The sequence below is a fragment of the Echeneis naucrates genome, chromosome 4, assembly GCF_900963305.1.
Source record: "Echeneis naucrates chromosome 4, fEcheNa1.1, whole genome shotgun sequence".
NCBI lineage: Eukaryota > Metazoa > Chordata > Actinopteri > Carangiformes > Echeneidae > Echeneis > Echeneis naucrates.
Window position 1 is genome coordinate 20,350,949 of NC_042514.1, and position 22,455 is coordinate 20,373,403.

Below are 22,455 nucleotides of genomic sequence, written 5' to 3' on the forward strand. Positions count from 1 at the left end.
TTGCGATAAAATTAGATAAGATAAAATAAATTAGTTTCTCTCCCTCTCTAAAATGTTTTACCCAAAACCCAAATATCACATTGGTAAACCTGAGAATTATTTGTTATGCAATACTTGCAAAGGACTAAAACAACAAAATGAAAACTGAATCCACCGTTTTGTGCTTTCTGCTGTAAGTCTTTTGTGCACCCACCCGTCTCAATGAAGAGCAGCACCTCCTACTTTAATGATAAAACATTCTCAAACAGTTGGCGAATGATTTTCTGTCAGGTGGTGACAAATTAATGTTACACATGAATAAATCAGCAAGCAACTGTTAGCTCCAAGTTACCTGAAGAGTTCTCACTCTGATGTTTATTTGTGGACGAAAGCACCAACACACCAACACTTCTGGCTGCTGTGACAGCAAGGCCTGTTGGGAGAACAGCTGGTCTGACCCTCTGCTTTAAACAGAAAATCTAAACAGAAGAAGAAGATGATGTTCAAAGCAGATGCTCAGGCTGTTTGATGGAGTCCACCATAAGGTTGTTTGCGCTCTCCTCTTATCCCTGTAGAGCTAAGACTGCACATCAAACCCACAACATGAACACAATCATAAAATATAATTATTTGCCACAGAAAACAACAGGCTAATGATCAGAGAACAACCTGCCCTCAGTCCCAACACATAGGATATTAGTGTGCTAACAGTTCAGCAGCTGATAAGAGGAGAACTTCACTCACACCGTGTTGGTCCTGGAAGGCATCCACCGCTCCAATTTCCTTCCAGAGGCATCCTATCAACAACCCAGTCAATCACCTCCCATCACCCATTAGGAATACACTTGTGTCTTTCTCTCAGTGTTACCGTCTGAGTGTCTAAGTATAAGTGTCTGCTGCACTGATAAAACCACCACAGTGTCAGTTATGGCCTCAGGTTTCCTGGTTGAACGATTCAGTCTCTACGGCTGGTACACGAGTATCAGCAGGAACAAAATTCTGATTTCAGAGGTGGGGGAACACAACTGGCTTGAGTACCGCCTGTACTGCCTGAACAGTGCCCTGATAAACTACAGCCCGATAAACCTTTTTAATACAAAGCTGTCACTTTGCCACATACACGGACTCGTGGCCATCTAGCCAAACACCGGTGTGCAAGTCCAGGCGTTGATGGAGTAACAGCGGGGCCAATCACACCTAAGCAAGAAACAGCAGAGCCAATTGATGAGGTTGTGGGCAGTCTAAAGGGAAACTAACTTCAGCTTCAGTGGCCGTTTTCCACCCCCCCCCCCAAGATTGCATCCCTGAGTATCAGCCCAACTCACAGTTGTTTATTTTCATCTGTCCATCAGAGAGCCAGTCAAACCAACATACAGTTGGTGTTACTGTGGAAACGCAGAGTGAGGACGTGACAGACAGGAGTCCCAGTGACGGCACAGGCATCAGGATAATCCTCTGATCAAAGACATTTGCTTCATCCTGCAGCTCAAAGTCTCACTGTTTATTTCACACTGGAAACATAATAACAACAAACTGCCACTGTTACAAACTACACAACAACCGTGGGTTCTCTGGAGAAAATACAGCAACAACGACACACCAAAGACTCGTGTGTTTCCGATCTTACACAGTCACTGCAGATAGTGGGGCATGTCCCAAGTTGGAGCCCACATGAACACAGGTCACCTACAACTCAAAGCTCAGGAAGCTGCACTAATCAGAGGTATCCAACAGTTGTCACTCACACACACACACATTCAGCTTCAGTTTTGGTGTGTGTGTGTGTGTGTGTGTCCAGCTGGTCTGGGTCCAGTGTGATATGTTATCATCAGTTTGTTTATCAGCCTGCAGAGACTGAACCGTCAGCACTAATTAACAACCTCGTTAGGTCTCCTAACGAGGTTGTTAATTAGGTTTTGGACAGACAGCTCACATGTGACTATATTTCTGTGAGACCAACAAAGAGTTAAAGCGCTCAAAATTTGGCTACAATTCCCAGAGGGTACTGTACCATTGAAGACAAACAGACATTGGACTGAGGTCAAAGGGGAAATGAATAAGGTAGTCTGCATGAAAACATGGGTACTAACTGAAAACGGATCCATTAGGGACCAGACAGCTGTGACATCACACCCCCCTGGATCACAAGTCACACTTCTATCACCAGTTTCTGGCTGGAATCGCCAGTCCTGTCAAAGAGCCTTGTAAAGATTGTGTCCATAGACTTCAGCAGTGCTTTTAATACAATTCAACCTCGCCTGATGGCGGAGAAACTCCTACACCTCGAGGTAAATCCCAGACTAGTTCTGTGGATATCTGACTTTCTGACTAATCGCATTCAACAAGTGAAATTTAATTCATGTGTCTCATCATTAAAAACTATGAATACTGGGGCACCACAATGATGTGTCCTATCCCCTATTGTATACACCTTATACACCAATAACTGCCAAGCAACCTTTCCCACTTGTGGGATAGTAAAGTTTACCTTGACCTTGACCTCGATATAGATCACCAGTTTCTGGCCAGGGTCACTAGTCTCTGATGCAAGTACCTTGGTGTAAACCTCTGACTGGTTTAATCCACACTAAGCTCAGGCACCAAGAATTTCTAGTGTGGATGTGTCTGTCACTTTATACACCAACACCTGGTGTATAAATCTCAGAGGTGAGGTCAAAGAAAAAGACACAAGTCATATATGATGGGAAACTAATCTGCAATTGCTCGTCAGAAGGATTAACAGACTCAGCTCTCCCAGCACCAGGCTGAGTTTAACCACAATCCTGCACAAGCACATGACACAGTCTGAAACACCTGTGACATCACACCTGATCTGACCGGCAGCTGATCTCACTGTGTTGTCATCACGTCTCAGCCTGATGTCTAATCAAAACATCGGATCATTTCATGTGTTCCCCTAAATATCTCAGCGATACCATGGTGACAGACAGACATCAGCCTGCTCAGAATGCTGATATTTTCAAAAATAAAGCTGCAAAGTTAGCTTGATCATCTTAAAACATCTCTCCATCTGCTGCTCATTGATCACTGACCTGATCCAAGTCCATCTGTCCATCAGCATCTTTGGGCTCAGTCCAGACTTATACACGTTCAATTTTAAATTATAAGCGCAGCTGGTTGTGTAACTAAAAACAACCAGAACACATTATGTAACCAGAAAACCAAACCTCATTCATATTTTCAAAGGTTTTCTCAGTCAGTTTCTCAGTTAATGACATGTTCAGATCAAACCTCATTTACATGTTTTAGAAGATGATGCTGCACTAACAGCAAACATAGAAGCCAACTGAACTGTCAAAGAAACACAGATCACAGCATATTCATATTTTTAAAGGTTTTATCGGTTTTTTTCTTTTTTTCAGTGAATGACTGAGGGATGGAGGAAATACATCATCACATGACCTCATCTTGTCACCATCATCCCTTAAACCAAACTTCCCTCATTTTGTTATGATTTGAACGCAGATCAAAGCACCAAACAAAACAATCACCAACCATCTGAACTTCATCAATTTTTTTCAGGTTTTATCGGCTGGTTTTCAGGTTCAGCCAGAGTAAAATCACGTGGCCTGTGTACACGGACAGAAAACAAAGAAAGCCATCCTCATCCTGCCATTGTTCACAATCAATATTTTGGTCCCTGTGTCTTTGTACATAGGAGTCCCTATGTCTTTGGGCGTAGGAGTCCCTGTGTCTTTGTGCGTAGGAGTCCCTGTGTCTTTGTATCGCTGAGTCCCTGTGTCTTTGTGTCCCTGAGTCCCTGTGTCTTTGTATCACTGAGTCCCTGTGTCTTTGTGTCGCTGAGTCCTTGTGTCTTTGTGTCACTAAGTCCCTGTGTCTTTGTGTCCTTGAGTCCCTGTGTCTTTGTATCGCTAAGTCCCTGTGTCTTTGTGTCCCTGAGTCCCTGTGTCTTTGTATCACTGAGTCCCTGTGTCTTTGTGTCCCTGAGTCTTTGTGTCGCTGAGTCCTTGTGTCTTTGTGTCCCTGAGTCCCTGTGTCTTTGTGTCCCTGAGTCTTTGTGTCGCTGAGTCCTTGTGTCTTTGTGTCGCTAAGTCCCTGTGTCTTTGTGTCCCTGAGTCCCTGTGTCTTTGTGTCCCTGAGTCCCTGTGTCTTTGTACATTGGAGTCCCTGTGTCTTTGTGTCCCTGTGAAGATAAAATACTTAACAGCCAAACAAGGGTAGAAACTGAAAACCTGTCCACCTCCATCTTCTGGCCTTGAACAGTCCATGGTTTCACATTAAGACTCCAAACCCCCAGAGTTTAATCTGCTGGCTTCTCAACCTGAAGCTGAAACTGGGCCATTGGGAAAAAAAGACACCACCTCACCCCTTTATACACCCTGCAGTCAAAGTTGCTGCCAACAGCAGACGGAGGATCGACTGAGACTCTGCTGCCTCATCCTCTGACACAGTGATAATCCCCTTCTGTTTGACATCCAGGTCGTCGTCCTGATCCCTCGGCTGATGTTTCGGCATATGTGATATCCACCTCTGTCCACCATGTGGACAGAGGTTGTAAGAGTCACTGAACTCCGATTTGTTCTGTTCTGGAAACGCTGGCCCTCAATTATTACGTTTTGTTATTTACAAAAAAGCCTCTTTTAGGTGTCAGGACCAGTCCTTTCATGATTGGGAAGACCTGATGAGAGCCGGTCCCTGTATTGTGACTTGAGGAATTAATAGACAACATGAAACCAGCTGTTCTCGCGCTCCTTCTCAACCAAAGCCTGAACACCCGGTTCAGTGTGCTGCTCCTGGACCATCCGTTTTCTGCACCGTTTCAGTAGTGGTGACCAAGTTTTACTGGGCGCCATGAGGTGTCTGGGTCTGCCTGCCGTTTTTGGAGCTGTAGCTTTACGTGTAGAGTTTACGTGGAATGGCTGACTCTATGAAAAGAATAATGCGGTGTGTTCTCAAACATAAAAGACACACAACCAGGAAGATAGCCAACTCACTGGACTTTAGGAACAAAATGCTAGAGAACACCGTTCTTTTTTTAGCCAGTGAAGTTGACTGGGCATAGTTTTATTAAGCATAGCGTAGCACAAAGTGGTGAAGTACAGGATGGTTAACTTCATTTATAGTGAAGTAATGATCTGGTGAATGGACGCCGCTCATCACCACCACCATGAGGTATAGTCCTTTGTAGGACTGGGCAATTTAGGGAAAATATCTAAGGGAATTTCTTTTGACAGACATTGCAATTTGATTTCCAATTTATTTTTGTTCTTTTCAAGTGCTAGTAGAGGTTTGTATCTTCCATGGAATTTTGGACAAATACCTGTAATACTTATCTAAGTTCCAGGACCAAATAATAAGGAAGCGGTAGAAATTATAGCTGACAGCTCATTGTCAGCTTTCTCAACCGCCAGACCAACCTGTCTTCATGTTGGGTAAATGAATGGATGTGGGCTGTCTCACCTCCCAACTGAGCGTATGCACAATTGGCTGAGGCCACCTCTGATTTGGGAGCACAAAGGAACACTCACTCCATTGCAACAACAACATTTATTTTCCCATTATTAAACTGTTTCATGTGACAATAACATAATTTAATATAATTACAGTGTTTTCAAAAGTGAATTATCAGAAACAAATGTGAGAACAAATGCAGTGTTATCACACACCCACCAGTGTGTGTGTGTGTGTGTGTGTGTGTGTATCTGGTAATGCGTTTAAATCTTTCATTTAGTAAAATAGCAGCTCGTGATGAAATGACTGTCACTCCCACAGACAGCTGAACGTCAGCGGAGCTCCATCCACTTCTTCCACCCTCCATGTTCAACTGTTCTAGCAGCAGATTCTAGCCACTGTGTGTGCACATGCTTCACTTTCAACAGCAGGAGACTAGGACACGTTTGACTCTTGCACAGTCCCAGTCCCAGTCCCGGTCCTGCTGACTATTTCAACTGACACCTGTCTGAGTCAGAATATTCTGTTGTATCATGAAGGACACGATTAAAGCAAGGGAACCCCTCAAATCCTCCTGCAGATGTAATAGGATTGTTTTCGGCGTGAAATGAAAACCCCAGCAAAGATAATCTCATCAGGCTTTTACTCTGAAAACGCCCAGTAGGAAGAGCTGGCACTTTCTGGGTCAGACAGGGACATAGAAAAACTAAACAAAATAGAGTAAAATGTGGCTGATTAACAAGTTTGATTTTAGATTCTAACTAAACCTGAGATCCCAAGCTTTAATTGTACAGTAAGAGGAAGTGGAGGGGATGGAGTAAGAAAATGGAGGAGGAGGAGGGAGAGGAGGATGAGGGAAAGAAGGTCTGTTGATTTCACACTTTGAAGATGTTTTCTTTGAGGCTGATTCTGAATTCAGCTATTTTCATTACACTTGAGAAAAGATTTTTACATTACATTTACATTTTACAGAGATGGACCCAAGAGTCCAGAGTCCAAAAACTCCAGTGGGAAGATTCTGGAGTCTGACAGATCAATTGTTGTTACCTCACTTTCTCAAACAAATTAGAAAACAAACATGAAAGGTTTTAACATTAAATTGTTATTTGTATTTGTCCCCATATTTCTAAAGAAAAACCTTTTGTCAGATCACAGATCAGGCATGAAGTGTGTGTCTGTGGTGTTGTGTTGTCAGAGGGGCTGAAATGTGACCTGAGCTGAGCTGCTGATGTCAGGAAGAATGAATACTCTGCTGGTTCTGAACCAGTGGAGCATGGAGTCCAAACCATAATGATCATGAGCATCGTTGTTGGGCCACAGCCCATTCAAGTAAAGGAAAAGACAACATGCTCCTTTCTTCAACAGACAAAAGAGGCTCCTTTGAGTTGTACCTCCCACAATGCTGACCTATGTGAGAACACAAGCACAAACTGTAAGACCTGTAAGACATGTGACCCAGGTCGACAAAAACCTGTTTGTTCCTCCTCTTTCTCTTTCTTCCCCTGAGGCTTTCTTCTTCACCCGCGCCCTCTTGGGCTCTTCTCTTGGCTTGGGTCCTCTGAGATTTCTAAGTGTGGACAACCTGAACACCAGCAGACTCAACGCAACATCTCCCTGCTGTTTCCTGCAAGCAGCAAGCCTCAAGTTAGCATCAACTGCCAACTTAACAGAAACACCAGTAACGCAACCAACCCATAGAACAAAGGAGGAATCTAACCACTCTGACCTGCAGCTCTGGACTCTGCATACTGGAATTTGACAAAGCAAATGGCAGGACAGTGCTCGTCCAAAACTGGGTAATGTTCACTAGCAACCTTTCTACACACAAATGTAGATTTGGTTCTTCTGTTGGGCTTTCTTGTAGCTACGCCAGGAGATGATGCTGATTGTTGTATGTTCACACATACTTTAGCCACATCATATGTCGTCCCAGCAGCCATCTTGCTTGCACACTGCTATATACACAGGGACACACAAGCACACGTGCAAACATGTATACAGCCCATAATAGAGCAGTACCTGTGTGTTAGCTTGTTACTTTATAATAAATATTCTTAAACATAAACGCTGGTCTATTTGATGCCCCACAGGAATTAATATTGTCAACCTCTTCTCTGCAGAACTCTGAATTATTCCACTTTAAAAATGCCACTTGCCTGTACTTACTAAGTTAATTCTTAGTCAGAGATCCAAAATAATAGTATTTCATGAGACTGAACTGGTGATTTGGCTATTGTGACCAGCAGACCAGGTTAACTTTGATCTTAATTAAAGTTAGCCTTTAACATAATCATTTTTAATATTAACATTTTAGTAAATTTTGATTGCCAATCCCCAATGAAGTACCTAGTGACAACAAAATGGTGTCCCATTGAAATCCCACAATCATCACATCATCATCACAGAGGGAGAAGAGTCTCATCTCTGATGTCAGAAAAAATATGGGGCTACTGACAGCATGGCAGCAAAACAAGATGTCGGGTCAGCGTGACGTTCAACCAACATTCAGCCATCATTCAGCCATCATTCAGCCAGCATTGAGCCAACATTCAGCCGACCTTGAGCTAATATTCATCCTACGTTAAGCCAACAATCAGCCAACGTTAAGCCAATATTCAGCTGACAGTCAGCCAATATTCAAATGACTTCAGTCATTGTCAGTATTCTGCATCAATCCCATTGGTCACCTGATATCACAACATACATTCAACTAAATATTGAGCCAATGTCCATGAGAAAACTTCTGTTCAGATTTCTCCCACTTACAAGACCTCAGACCAGCAGACCTGGACCCAGATGTGGACTATGACCCCCCTACACCACTCCAAAAAGTGAACTCTGTTATTTCAGCTGGAGAAGAGATAAGCAGTTTCCTAACTGGGAGGTTTTAAATGTCATGTGTGTGTTTTAGCAGTTTATGAAGAATCCAGACCACACGAGGCCTGATGCCAGTTCACATGAACCAGATTCAGGCTCCAGAAACACACAGAGGTCAAACTGGATTGTTACATTAAAACTTCTTCAAATACACCCATAGGACCCAGAACGGCCCAGAACATCTCAGAACCTGAGAAGCCGGAACCAGTCTCAGCACTTGCACCTTGTGTTGAGCCAGCTGCTTCATTACACACCTCAGACAGGTCAAGGTCAACCAACAAACCTCATGCTAGACCGAGTGAGATCGGGCTAAGTGGGAACTGGGTGTCCCTCCTCCCAGAGCGCACATGCAAGTTTTAAGGTAAAGATGAGATGCATACCTGCAGGTGGAGCGGCTCTCCGCTTTGAATGAAGCTAACAAACGGGACCTCCAGGAAGGAGGCCATGAGGTCCACCTGTAGCAGCTCCTCGCGGGTTTGCGGGAAGGCAAGAACGGCTGAAACTCCCTGCACTACCACGCCCTGACACACGCACCGGAACAGGGACTCCGGGTCGGCGGCGGCTGGCTGACGGTTCACCAGCTCCAGGCTCAGGTTGTACGGCAGGAAGCTGTCTGGCTCCCGCTCCCGGTCTGCATCCAAATCCCAGCTCCGCCTCATCGCGGCACTGGCGCGGTTCAGCGCTGCTTGGACTTGAACTCGAGCCCCCCGCTGCGCCGGCAGGAGCGCACCGATGCGCACAGTGTGTCCGATCTGCGCCAAGACGTGGCACGGTTGCGGATGGAGGAGGCACGGCGGCACGAGGAGGAATACGAGGAGGCAGGCTCCGAGGGTCCGGGACCAGAAGGTGGAGGAGGTGAAAGACATCCTGCCGCGCTCTCAGCATCGCTCTGCCGCTCCTCCGTTTTCTCCTTCTGCTCCGCCGAAACACCGAGAAGCTGCTGCAGCTGCGGAGAGAGACTGAGAGGGGAGGAGACGGGAAGGCGGGGTGGCCTCCCAAAAAACAGGAGGTGCGGGGGGCGCAGCAAGGAGCTGAAGGAAAGTGTGGTGGAGCTGAGTGAAAAAGTGATGGAGGAAGCGATCATCGGGAGAGGAGGAGGTGGAGGACTTGAGTTTAAAAGTGAGGGCGGCAGGAGGTGTAACTCCAAACACCGAGAGGGGAGAAAAGGAGCAGCGTTCAGTCTGTTCGTGTCTTCATTTGTGCCTGCTCATGTATTCATTATAGAGCCATTGCAGAGATCAGTGCTTATCTTTAGGAGGACATTTCACAACTTGAGGTTCCTGTTTGAGTCTTCGAAAGTACACACAAAGACGTGCGAAATCTCAGAGGAGAAATATAATAATCTTTCAAAACAAAAATGTAATCTTCCTCCTGCTCTTCCATCAGCGCTGAGAAATCGTTTCCCTCCATTCTTTGTCAGGATCACATGATAAAGACTGATATTTCCCGTGACTCTTACAGCAATTTGAATCTGACGTGAATCAAGTTCTGATGTGTGGTTATAGATCTTTAATTTTTACTTTTGACTTGGTCTTAGTTGTGCTGTTGGTCAAAAAACAGTGCTGTCACCCATCATTTTTTGAGCTGCTGTTCTGAAGGCTCCAGGTTGTAATTTTTCTGTTGGCCATCTTTTTTTCTTTTTTTTTGAGAGCAGTTGGAACCATATTTAGCGAAGATGGAGCTGAAGAGGAGCGAGGAGTGGATTCGACCTGCTTTGTACTCTATCCTGATCGGGTGGTACAGTCTGTCAATCATACAGTAGCCACGCCCCTAATCCATCCTTTCCTTTGTTGTCTATTTTCCTCTAACTGGGAGCATCATTAAAAAAAAAAATAGCATCATGTCGTGTTAAAGAAACTTGAGCCTGAGACCTAAACTAATCAGGAAAATGTTCACTGATTTAATAAATTAAGACATTTTCCCATTTTTTATTATGTGGAACCAGCAACAGTTTTGCTATTGGCTGTTATGTTCTTAAATTATTCAAATTTTTTGAAACATTGCTCTTCAATGATGAAATTAATTGCTCTGTTAGAAGCCCTGCTTGCCCAAGACTTGTCTAGGTATACTATTATGATAACACCACCTATTTTATGTGCAATTGCTGGAAATTAGACCATCCAGGTGGATTTACTGAGTTGATAACCAGTGTAAAGCCACTGGATCACTGGAACACTTCTTGGGTATTGAAAATGTACAATGTTCAGGCCCAATGATCAGGCAACGACATCACAGATAATTTCACCCGTGTCAGTTAATCCTGAGTTATTCAATCCTGTTTGGTTGATTCTGGGCCTATTACTCCCTTGTCAATTACTCCAGTGATTTGAGACTGTTTAAAATAGTTACAGATAACTGGGGTAAATGGTTGTTAATTAGCAGCCTTCACTTGTAGATCACAACTAGTTATGGATAGTTGTCTAAAATAACAGACAAACACAGATTTCTACAAAAACTGGATTTTATTTTATCATCAACAGAGTAAGTGTGTGTGTGTGTCTGTGTGCGCGCACATCTATGTGGGCTTGGTAAGCAGCTGGCTAGAGAAGTCGTACAGATCTTTGTTGATTTTCTTCAGAGTCTGAACTTCTTCTTCCAGCTCTGCAACTCGAACCTTCGTGTTTTCACCGTCACCGTACACAGACTGAAAGACAACATGCATAACGTATACAAGACACACAACGTTAACAGGGTCCTTTCCTGGTCCATCTGACAGACCCTTCGATGTCCAGTCTAGTCTTGGATACTTGATTATGAAATGATCATAAATAGATTTTGGTCACATAAATTCAACTTATTTGTTTAGAATCTTTGTTGCACAGAATCATTGGTACCAAAATATAAACCAGGTCAGAGGTGAATGAGGCTCCTGTCTCTTTAGTTTCAGTACAACTGTGATGTCTTAAACCACATTAACCACGGTGACAACTTTTTTTTTTTTTTTTTTTAAGTGACACTAACTAAGATGCTAGTGCTTGGCTAAATGCTCGCTAATAGTTTTCAAAGTTTCCCAGCACACCTGAAAACACCAACACAAGATGGGTGCATTTTGTTCGGGGTTTGTGTGTTTTTGTTTTGCATAGATTTTTTTAATTTGCAGTGTATTGTTTCAGCTTCCCGCAGCATATTTTTTTGTTGCTGTGTGTCTTAAGTAATTTCTTGACCTCAGTGTCATGCTGCATTGTGGGATTGTTGGACAGCAGAGTCCATCTTGCCTTGTCTCACCTTGTCAGTTACAGCATTCATCAGTGAGTTCAACCTCTCAGCCTTCTGCAAATACGTCTCCTCTTCCTCCTGAAAGTGCAAAAACAGATTCAAAATACATTTTTAGAAAAATGTGCACCAAGGTACACTATGCTACACGACAACAGGTCGCTACTATGACCGTAATCTGATCCATGTTCTGTTTTGGTCTTGACCCCCAGGGAGGTCAAGATGTGCATCAGCATGAGGGGGGCATGACTTCCTCTAAGGACTCACCTGTGTGTAACGGCCAAGCCGGACACACACCTCTCCGGCGTCTCCAACATCACCTTCAGAAGCGTGCAGGTGTCGGCTAAAGCGTGGCAGTGGAACAGCTGGCCGAGTGTCGGGCAGGAACATGTTAGCTGGAGCTGTCATAATGACAACATTTGTCACTGGACCTGAAAACAAACAGGAAGTGATGTCAGAGGACTGCAGGTGTCAGTATACAGATACTCTATGACAGTGTTACTGAAACTCATTGATCAATCTGACCCCACCACTCACATAGTTGGACAGAACCAGTAAGCGCTCCACCTGGATGTTGCACAGGAAGTGACCTCATGTGAGGGTCCACCTCAGGAGAGTAGGTCTACTCATTAAGATCAAGAACTTTGCAGTCCACCTGAAACCACCTGACAGGACTAGATGACTCTGACAGAGCTGTAGGACCAGATGTGTAAAAACTCCATCTCCAGCTTGGTCTCCATCATGGAAGCAAGGCCAGTCTACAATACAGGAGTTCACCCAGTGACCCCAGCAAAGTCCCTGCAGCACTGAGCCTGGGCCTGTCACGCTAACTTCCTGTCTAGGGAATTTTCAGATTAATTTACCTCCGATCATCACAAGGATCCATTTGAGAGGCTACAAGGTGACAGGTCACTGGGGACAGGAAGTCAACCGCAGAGTTACCACCGGTAATTAAAACAGGAAGCTGCTCATTTACATCACAAGGTCAACATGATGGGCAGCGACTAGATGACGACCTGGTCTCACAAAGGACATCACCATAATGGTCCTCGTCATCTTTGTCATCTCTGGCTCCTGTTTCACTGAGACTGGATCTTGTTTGGTCCCTGGTTTGCGTCACACATTTCACCTCATCCAACCTGCAGGTTTTGTTAAACCGATCATTTTCATTGATCAATAAAGTCAATCTTTATAACTCACTCAGCTATTGATCACTGTGACCAATTGACTAATAATTATTGGCAGGAACAGATGAGTCTAAATTCAGTGTGAATCTCCTGTTTCAAGAAGCATAATGGAGCCTCAGAGATTAATCAGTCTGAAAAGCAACTCTTGAAAAAGATTATTGATTGTGTCCCTGTAGCTCTGTCCATCAGTGCACAGACTCTTTCTGCTTTCTGATACGTCTTTGCAGTCTGAAGAAGGTAAAAACAGAGATAGCAAGCGAGACAGAATCAGGAGACAATGAGGGCAAAAAGCCTTGCTGTCTGAATGTTTCAATACAGAGACCTAGACTTTAAATCTTATTTCAAAATGATAAGAGTCTCAATCTAATTTAAAAATAAATTGCAGATACTGAGCGTCAGGGGGGCAGAAACAAGATCAAAGACTTATCAGTCCATCCTCTGAATACGGTCAGTCTCATCCTCCTAGTCTTTACATTTTCAATGTCACCTGATTAGACGTCACCAGGAGAGTCCTCCAGGTTGGTTCTCCAGTTGGGTCTAGGGGAATGAGCCCAATGAAACAGTTAGTCTGCAGGACTTTTCCTCAACCTGTCTTCAGTGGGTTGGCAGCTCTTAAGCCTCAGACTCTGGTTCTTAATTATGACTCCATGTTGGACCAGAATCAGACTATTAGTGTAATTCTAGCAGCTAAAGCCAAGCAGCTGATCAATATTTGTAACAGAGTGGGCGATAATGAGCCAGTTTTTATTAGCACAACAACTAAAAGACAGACTTTCACTATTCTGCACAAACCCTCAGCTTGTGTTCTTCTGAGGTAGGAAACCTTCAACCGCAAAAATGGATCACCAGATTCTATCTGAAAACATCTGTTAAAATTTGAGACCCTGACCAGGTAACACTGAGGTGAGCTTGACCAACAAAACATTAACCAGATATTTAATCCGTGTTCAAACTGGATCTTCAGGTTTGGGCTCCTAATGTATTGAGATTTCGCCTCTTTCTGCCCATGATGTGCTCAGGAACACTTGGAGCTGTCAGTACGTCTCCCACTGCTGAGATGAGGTCAAAGATGGTAACTGAGCTTAGAAGTCTCACTCTGATGCCATTCATCATCAGGCATTTGGATATTTCTCTGGAACAGCAGCAGCACTGAAGACATTTCACTGTGGAAATGATTTATATTTCTGCCTGAACCTGTTCATACGCACATCTCTAAAAAGTGACAATCTGTGATTCTATTTCACTAATTAATTAATCAGATTATAACCAGAGTCAGCATCAGCAGAGGTGCAGAGTTGTGACACCACAGTTACTGAGGATACTGAGTTTTAATCCTGAGACAAAGAGCAGCAGATTCAAGCGTCATGATTTGTAAAGAATTAGCTCTCTGGATTTTGTTTGGTCTGATAGTATCAGTTGGATCATTTGCAGATACTTGATGGCATTTTATGATCTACCGTGCAGCTAGACATGAAGGTGCTGAGACCAATTAGTTTGAGTTGCTGATGAATGATTGAAGCTTTTGATTGAGCTAAAGCTCTGCTTTATTGTCAGAGGTGTCTGGAAACATGACAGGGGGACAAGTGTGACGGTCAAGCCAAAAGAAGGATTACAGTCTCCTGATGGTCTTGTTTGAAGTGAGACTGCCTTCAGCACAGAGAGGATTTGGCTAATTACAAAGTGCCAGTCATGATCATGGCCGGCATTCCTTCCTCATGTCCCTGCCATTACTTATTAGAAATGAAAGCTCCTCCAGAAAGAGGAGCAAAACCAGGGTGCTGATCCTGATTCTCTCAACAGCAACACAAGTGATCCTGACTAAACCTGTCCATACTGAGGGGACTGATCCTGATGTTGTCCACACTGACAGGACTCAGTCTGGTCCTGTCCACACTGACGGGACTGATTCTGATCCTTTCGACGCTGACAGGGCTGATTCCAGTCCTGTCCACATTGACAGGACTGATTGTGATCCTGGCCACACTGATGGGACTGTCATACTGAGACTTACCTTTGTGGGTGAGGCAGCGGATGCTCTGTTTACTCTGGATATCCCAGAGTCGAACTGTCTCATCATGTGAACCAGAGGCAAGAATAGTCCCATCCATGGACACCGAGAGACAAGTCACCAGGTTCCTAAATAAGACCATATAGTTCAGCTCTCCCACCACACCGATAAATAAACAACAAACTTAATCATGAATTAGTTTCTAACAGGTAGGGTTGGGGTTGTTGTCTTTCAATGTAGAGATTCGCACCAGGTATACAGTCCTGTCACAGGTCCAATCTTCCTCAGTCTCTGCAGTGAATACTGTTTGTGATGAGGACAGAGAACTCAGGATGTCCTCATTCAAACTGAAATGAGATCTTGAGGGCCCGTGCAGTGACTTGGGTGAGTCTGTGATCTGCGTCTTATACATCAGACTTATATATTTCATATAATCAGTTTTCAACTTTCATGCGGTGATTGGTCCTTTCAAGATGGTGAGGACCACATGTTCCAATGTTCCATAGACATGGAAGACTGAACACCATCTCTCACAGCTCCCCACATTTCACACCACCACCACTGCTGCTGCTGTTTTCAATGCACAGTGTGAATCTGACAACACTCAACTCTCACTCTCAGGTCTCACCTGTGTCCTTTAAAGACCTGGTTTCCATCATTGTCAGACTGGAAGGACTTGTCCCGACTGAGACTCTGCAGAGGAGACAAAGCTTTTAATAGAGCTCAACTTTATCGCCAGCAGAGAACAGAGATAGCGGCGACGCTTGTTGTCTCCTGGTCTTCTTAAGTTTCCTGTTTGATGTCTCACTGTGTTTTTCTTGAATGGCAACAATGTAAGGTGGTCCAGTCCCTAGATCGGGGGGGAAAGATATTGGATCAGGTCTGGACTACCTGAGAAAACCAGACCTTGGGTTAATATGACTGTGACTAAACTCTCTGTTTGTGCATCCATATGTGCGTGTGCTGCAGTGTGATACGGTCTACATGAACACAACCCAAGAGCACAGACCTTGTCTAACTCCTGGTTGTTTATGTTGAGGATCCTCCTGTAAGCTGCAGGATGTGACATCTGTCAAGATGTGATGACATAAACTCACCTGGCTGCACAGAGACACCTGGAAAATGTTTCCATCACTTCCTCCACAGAACAGGAAGTACTCGGAGGGGTCAAAGGTCACTGACATGATTTCCACGTCAAACAAGACGGACAGGAGCAGCTCACCTGAGGACAACTCCCACACCTGGACAGAGACAAGCATTCAACATGGATGCTAAAGAGACTGCAGACTGGTCCTCATAAGACACCAGAGAAGACGGACGGACGGACGCACGCATGCACGCATGCACGCGCGCACGCGCACACACACACACACACACACACACACACACACACACACACACACACACACACACACACACACACACACACACACACACACACACAATCCTCAAGCTGCTGTTGTTGCTTATATTTCCCATCTATTCTGATATTTATCATTTGCTTTTTTGTAAACTATGAACCCTGTTACCACTGTGAGATCAGACAACGCTGGACTGGGTTCTGGTTGTAACCAAAACTCAGAGTCTGTCATTCCCCCATTTGCTTCACACACTACACTCTTGGTTCAATTCTTGGTGCAAAGGCAATGTGTGTTAATTCACAGCTGTTTGATTTACCTCGTTTTATAAAGAGTATTTTGGAGTGGAGTACATGGTTCTTCTTGTTTCCAGCTTTGACCCCAACCTTGCTTACGGTCCTCAGTGTAATAGAGCTGCTGGCTCTGCAGAACAACTTGGGTTTCTGTCCCAGACTCCACTTAAAAACCAGATAATTTAAAGCGTGAGCTGCAGCAACACCTCGGCTGCTCATCCATTAAGATGTCACACTGAGTTGACGTGCCATTACTGAGACTCTTCCTCCTGTGATTTATGTCGGAGAAGATTTTACCAAAATTAAAAACGAATCTGAAGACAACGAGAGGAGACACTACCTGTGTAAAGATAAGAATTACTTTGATCAAGCTGATTGATGATGTCTCCATAGAGGACCTGTTCCTGGTGTTTTCTACACCATAACTGTAACTCAACACAGTTCAACAGGAAGTCCGACATGACCACACCCACATCTCTGAAATGGTCTCAACACTGATTGGACTGATAGACCTGTTCAAGATCACGTACTGAGTCAGTACCAAACAAGCCCACTTCCCTTAAGAATCAAAAGCTGGGAGAACAAAACAAGATGGATGATTTAACCTGAGTCTAAGTATTACTGACTGTTGTTGTGATGAAGGTTGCTTTTTTTCCTGGAGCAGCAGACTGAGGACCATCAGTCACCTTCCCTTCAAAGACAAACCCTCCTCACCTGTTCTACCTGTCTGATTGCCATGACAACCATTATATTATCTCTGCTTCCAGCCCACAGTTCCCTTACAAACTCATTTATCAACTTGACAGAGACGAGGTCAAACATGCTGTATTTAACCTTCCATGATGTTACACAATCCTAGATTAGAGGACCAGGTGTAATAATACTTTTTACTCCTCCACCAGAGGGCGCGACCCCACCCCCACACTGAGTCAGTTATCAAAATGAACTTCCAACAAAATTATTTTCTTTTGAGCTGGTGCACTTATGCAGCTGTGACAGACTCCACCCATCATACCTGTGCAGGTGTTGTAAACAATCTCACCTTGACAGTCTGGTCCAATGATGCCGTCGCGACTCTAGCCTGAACTCCCATTAGGCCACAGTGAAGGTCTGTGATTGGTAGAGAGTGACGAGACAGGACATAACGTGGCTCAGGGGCGTGGTTTAAATCCAACTGGATCACACTAAAACACAGACATGAGAGAATGAGAAGACGACAACCAACCCTCCAGTTGCAGAGGAGAGAGATTTGCAGTATAGGCACTGGGCTGGAATCAAACACAGGATGCTGGGATTACATGGCATGCGCGTTTAACATCTCAAGCAACAGCACCATCATGCTTGCATATTTTAAAACAGACTATGGCAAAACAATGACAAAACAAACAGAGGATGGAAAGATATCAGAGAAAGTTAAATGAACTTATCTATAGCTGCCACCTAAGTAATAAGTAATTATAAAATTAAATATTGGCTAATGTGTTAATGTGCTGGCTAAAGTCTTCATTCATTCATTTTCTGCTGCTTATCCATTCTGGGCAAGGTGTGCTGGAGTCAATCCCAGCTCACATTGGGTGAGGGCGGGGTACACCTTGGACAGGTCGCCAGTCCATCACAGGGCCAACACACAGAGACAAAGAAGTATTTTTCTCTACTAAATACGCATTTTTGGTGCGCAGTGCAAATGGTGAAAAAAGGGGCCAAATAATTAATTGGTGTTTGTATCTGTGTATAGTAGAACGCTCAACTTTTCTGCCTTTTTCCAAACCTCTACTACTTCCCCATTCTTAAAGCTGCAGACTCCATTTAAACTTTAAAATTTTGACAAAAGTCTTACTTATTCTTTTGTTTATTTAATATCTTTTATACTTTTACTTTTATTTTAGCAGAAACTGTTCAAGTATCGTGCTCAATTTCGAAAGAATTTCAGTTTTTAATGGGACAATGTTCAAAGCTAAAGTGGTGTGTAGCTTCATTAGAGTGCAGAGCTGATTTGAAAAAAATTTATAAATTGTTCTCATGGGCGTATAGCTTGAGCTAAACTTACCATTTTTTCCACATTAGTAGAAATTCTTGGCTTGTGTCGGTCCCAAGCCCAGACAAATGGGTGAAGTCCAACAGGAAGGGCATCCAGCGTCAAAATTGCAGCCAAATCAATCATGCAAGTTACAGAGCTGACTTGCTGTGGCAACCCAAAATAGGGAAAAAACCACAAGAGAATAAAAAGGAGTAGATGTCGTGGTTCCGACAATGTGTCTATTTTAACAATTATTTGATCTATGCACTTCCAAAGGACATTGCTCCCATTCAATTTCTCAGGAGAACAGCAGAACTGTCTCAATTTTTTTTTTAAATTGCTTTCTTGTCCATATTTTAGGCTCTAGAAACACCCAACACCTTTACTGCTTCAGGAACTTGTTTTGACGACCATCTGGTCTGTTTTCTTCTTTTTTGGGGTGGGGTGTCTGCATTTGTCCTCATAAGGTTTTAGTCTTGCAGCTAAATATTTTATTATTTTTTAGTGTTTGTGTGTGACCATCACCTGCCCTCCCTGGAAGCTAGTTTGTGGCTCTTTATTGAGTGGAATGACCTTTGTGTGGAGGAGAGGGCAGTGCTACACCTCAGTGAATACGGGGGGGAATAAATGTGTGGAAGGATGGACAGGGGAGGGGAAGCAGGTGGTGCTGGTAGGAACTGGTGGAGTGAAGGATGCTGTGCTTTTCCTGTCACCTCACTCAGGATTAAGAGAAGGTTTCTGTGTAGATCTCTGCAGAGAAAGGTGTCCAGATAGGTGAAGCTGTCCCAAAAGAGGGGCCGAAACAAAGATAGGGTACATAGTGATGGAATGAAAGAGCAGCTCAACTGATTTTAGGCAGGAGTCATCAATTCCTCATGATGTGACCCAACAAGAGCTGGCAAGTTGATACCACACATGCATGTGGGCAATCCCTAAATATGAGTGAGAACATCACCAGGGCCCAGAGTTGGTCAGAGGCCAAGGCTCCCCAAGCACGCCACCCTGAGTGCTAGAATACCAAACCCAGAGCACTGCCACTGCTACGTGGCACACCGCAGCCCCCGGTGTTCCAGGCGGGCAATGGCACGCACCACCGGACCGCCCCAAGCAAGTGCAAGCCAGAGCAGGGCAGGAGGGCCCCATGCCCCCCAACACCCCCCATCCACCATCCAGCCGTCCACATCCACCACAACACCTCACATCCCAAATCCCACCGACTGAAGAGACCCACCCGAGAGCCCCAGCAAGGCACCCCCAGGCGGACACAGTGCAGGAGAAGAAGACCTGTGCTTCTTCAATCCCTGTCGAGGAAGCATTCAACTGCACTGTGACCCTGGATGTGGTGTGATGCATTAAGTTTGGGGGAAAGGAGAGGAGGGTGGAGGGAGGTCAGAGGGCTGCAGCACACCACTGTCCTGCAGCTTACCCTAACAAAGTGACCCCGGAACCCACCCTGGTCCATCCCCCAAGGTGTGGTGCATTAAAATCTTGTGTGGGGTATATGTGGTGTACCTAACTGTGGCTGTGATAAGTAATAGTGTTAAGTGTGTGTGGTGGGTGAAGGGTGATGTAAATGCAATTTAGGAGGCAGACTAGTAAGGGCCCGGTCCCCCGCCAGACCCCACCCCCAGTGCAGCATAGCAACAGGAGCATGACAACAATAATATTGTAGTTTAATAATCACACTAACTACCTGAAAAACATTCAGTTGGTGTTTCCTTTAATGTCCAGGTGTGTCTTACCTGCTAAGACTCCACACCAGAGCAAGATTGTCTTTTCCTCCAGACACAAAATGGCTGCTGTCATCTGTGAACTTCAGACAGGTCACATCCTGATAGTGACGACTGAGGATCGACAGTAGTTTACCTGTGCACACCTGAGCCAATCATAAACAAAGACACTGAGTCAGTTCTGTATTGTTGATCTGCACAAGAACATTTCATAACCAGCAAGCAGTTATGAATATACCAATGTATAAAAGAAACATTTAGTCCAAATGCCAAGAGACATAAATAAAACCACAGAGGAAGGTAGAAGGAGGTAGAAGCCCTGAGCTGAGTCACCTCCCAAAGGTAAACAGCTTCAGCAACGCCAGCAGCAATGAAGAGTCCGTTCGGTGACGCCATCAGACAGGTGACAACACCTGGACACAAAATCTTCTGCTGCAGCTGATCCTGCAACATATAGGAAATATGCATGTTGTTTTAATTTCATGACAAACTCCAATTAAAGTAGCATTCTTTCAAAAATAAAATGCTTCCATTCTCACTCCAACTCCTCAAGCTGACTACAGGCTCGTGATGGGACGTGGCATTCCCCACCAAAACATTAGTGGTGGGAATTCCTGCTCTTTTGGCTCCCAAGTGGCTCCTTGGATTGTTGCTTATTACAAAAATAATGTTAAATTATGTGTAAAATGAATTACTAATGTAAATAACATACATTGTAGCAAATGTTTATTATTTATAAGGCTTTATTTATAGATTTTTTTTATACAGTGAACTGAGGCATAAGGCTACAAATAATAAATTATAAAATACAAATCCCAAAGATCCAGCCCAATTAGTACAAAGGTCCGATCTCTGATTGAATGTATGTCATTTATAAACTTTTAACCACTCACACTAAAACAACATAGACAAGCATAAAGAATCATACAACAGAATGCAAATTAAAACGTTCATTCATTCATCTTCTACTGCTTATCCATTTCCAGGTTGCGGTGGTGCTGGAACCAATTGCAGCTCACATTGAGTGAAGACGGGGTACACCCTGGACAGGTCACCAGTCCATCACAGGGCCAACACACAGAGACAGAGACCAACAACCACTCACACTCAGACCTACAGACAATTTAGAGTTCCCAATTAATCCAAACATGATGTCTTTGGATGGAGGGAGGAAACCCACACAGGAACGGAGAGAACATGCAAACTCCACAAAGAAAGCCCCCGGGCCCAGGAACCGAACCCTTCTTATTGTGGGGCAACAGCACTAACCACTATGCTGCCACACTGCCCATAAATTAAAATTTGTACAACAAAAAGAGAAATGCAGCATCCAGGTAACAGTTTGAGCTAGTCTTAAGTGAAGATTGGCATTAAAACCAAAACTACAAAAATGCCTCAGCTTTGAGGGGTTCATCCTGATTTTTGTCTCTGTTATCATCTGCCTAATTTGGAGAAGAGCCTCTCTGAGGGGACAGTTGTTGTTACAACACAGTCTCCGTGCCATCACATGTGTAAGAGGTGGGAAGGCTGAACTAATGGTCTCCCATCAGCTCACTGGGTCTGCACTTCTCTGGAAAAGGGGCTTCTCACCTTTCTGCGTGTTGCTTCTGTCTGTAGCACACAAACTTTCGTCCCCCTTCTGTTCGTGTGCTCACTCTGTATGTGTGTGTGTGTGTGTGAGTGTGTGTGTGAGACACTCTTCCCCTCCTCTTTCTGCCCAGCATGCACACACGCCTGACAATAAGAAGACGGGAAAAAACAATCCGCTCCCAATCAAGACCCCGCTCCCGTCGCTCACTTCAAAGTGCCAGCTCTCAGAGTCGGATCGTTCGCGAACGACACCTTGCTACAAAACAATGAAGAGCGTAAGTGAACGGCCTGAGCCGTCACAACAAATCCCTGTCCCCTGCGCGTGGATTTGTTTGCTTCAGTGAGCTGGAGGCAGCCGGTTGCTGGTACCAGGCTGTCGTGTCAAAGACCTAACTGATACAAAGTGAATTTTCGAATCAGATTTGTTTTCCGCCACCTGTCCCGGGTGAATATGATTAGTCAGTGAAGACAGGTACGGGAGATGTGCTCAGATGTGAGCAGGACAGATAGCCCTTACCTTTCTCTGGATCTCCCATACATTGATGACATTTTTGCCTAGCTGGGCGGAGAGCAGGAACTCCCCGCGGAGGACTACGAGCGTCCTGGCAGAGCTGTTCCCTCCCCGGTATGAGAGCAGGCTGGAGCCGCTGTGGAGATCGAACACAGTGCTGTTCCACAGCGGGGAGCCGGAGTCGCTGGTCAGGATAACCTCCAGAGGAGCCGCCATGTCGGCTCAAACAACGCAGCGCACACGCGGGAAACCGGCCGTG

The 22,455-nt window shown here is 44.6% G+C and overlaps 2 protein-coding genes across 2 annotated transcripts in view; both read right to left on the bottom strand.

The window, feature by feature from the left end:
- grin3bb (glutamate receptor, ionotropic, N-methyl-D-aspartate 3Bb) overlaps nt 1-9,155 on the bottom strand; it is a 42,657-nt gene extending 33,502 nt beyond the window's left edge. Inside the window, exon 1 of the mRNA XM_029500217.1 lies at nt 8,670-9,155. Within this exon, the coding sequence (XP_029356077.1) occupies nt 8,670-9,155 (486 nt within the window). The remainder of the gene's footprint in view (nt 1-8,669) is intronic.
- Nucleotides 9,156-10,750: 1,595 nt separating this feature from the next.
- On the bottom strand, nt 10,751-22,455 carry wdr18 (WD repeat domain 18). Its single transcript, XM_029499939.1, has 10 exons — nt 22,203-22,455; nt 20,429-20,539; nt 20,108-20,241; nt 17,391-17,532; nt 15,795-15,938; nt 15,326-15,390; nt 14,701-14,825; nt 11,770-11,933; nt 11,515-11,583; nt 10,751-10,933 (listed from the first exon to the last, which is right to left on the bottom strand). Exons 1-10 carry the CDS (start codon nt 22,410-22,412, stop codon nt 10,805-10,807), a joined length of 1,293 nt encoding a protein of 430 aa, XP_029355799.1. The 5' UTR covers nt 22,413-22,455; the 3' UTR covers nt 10,751-10,804.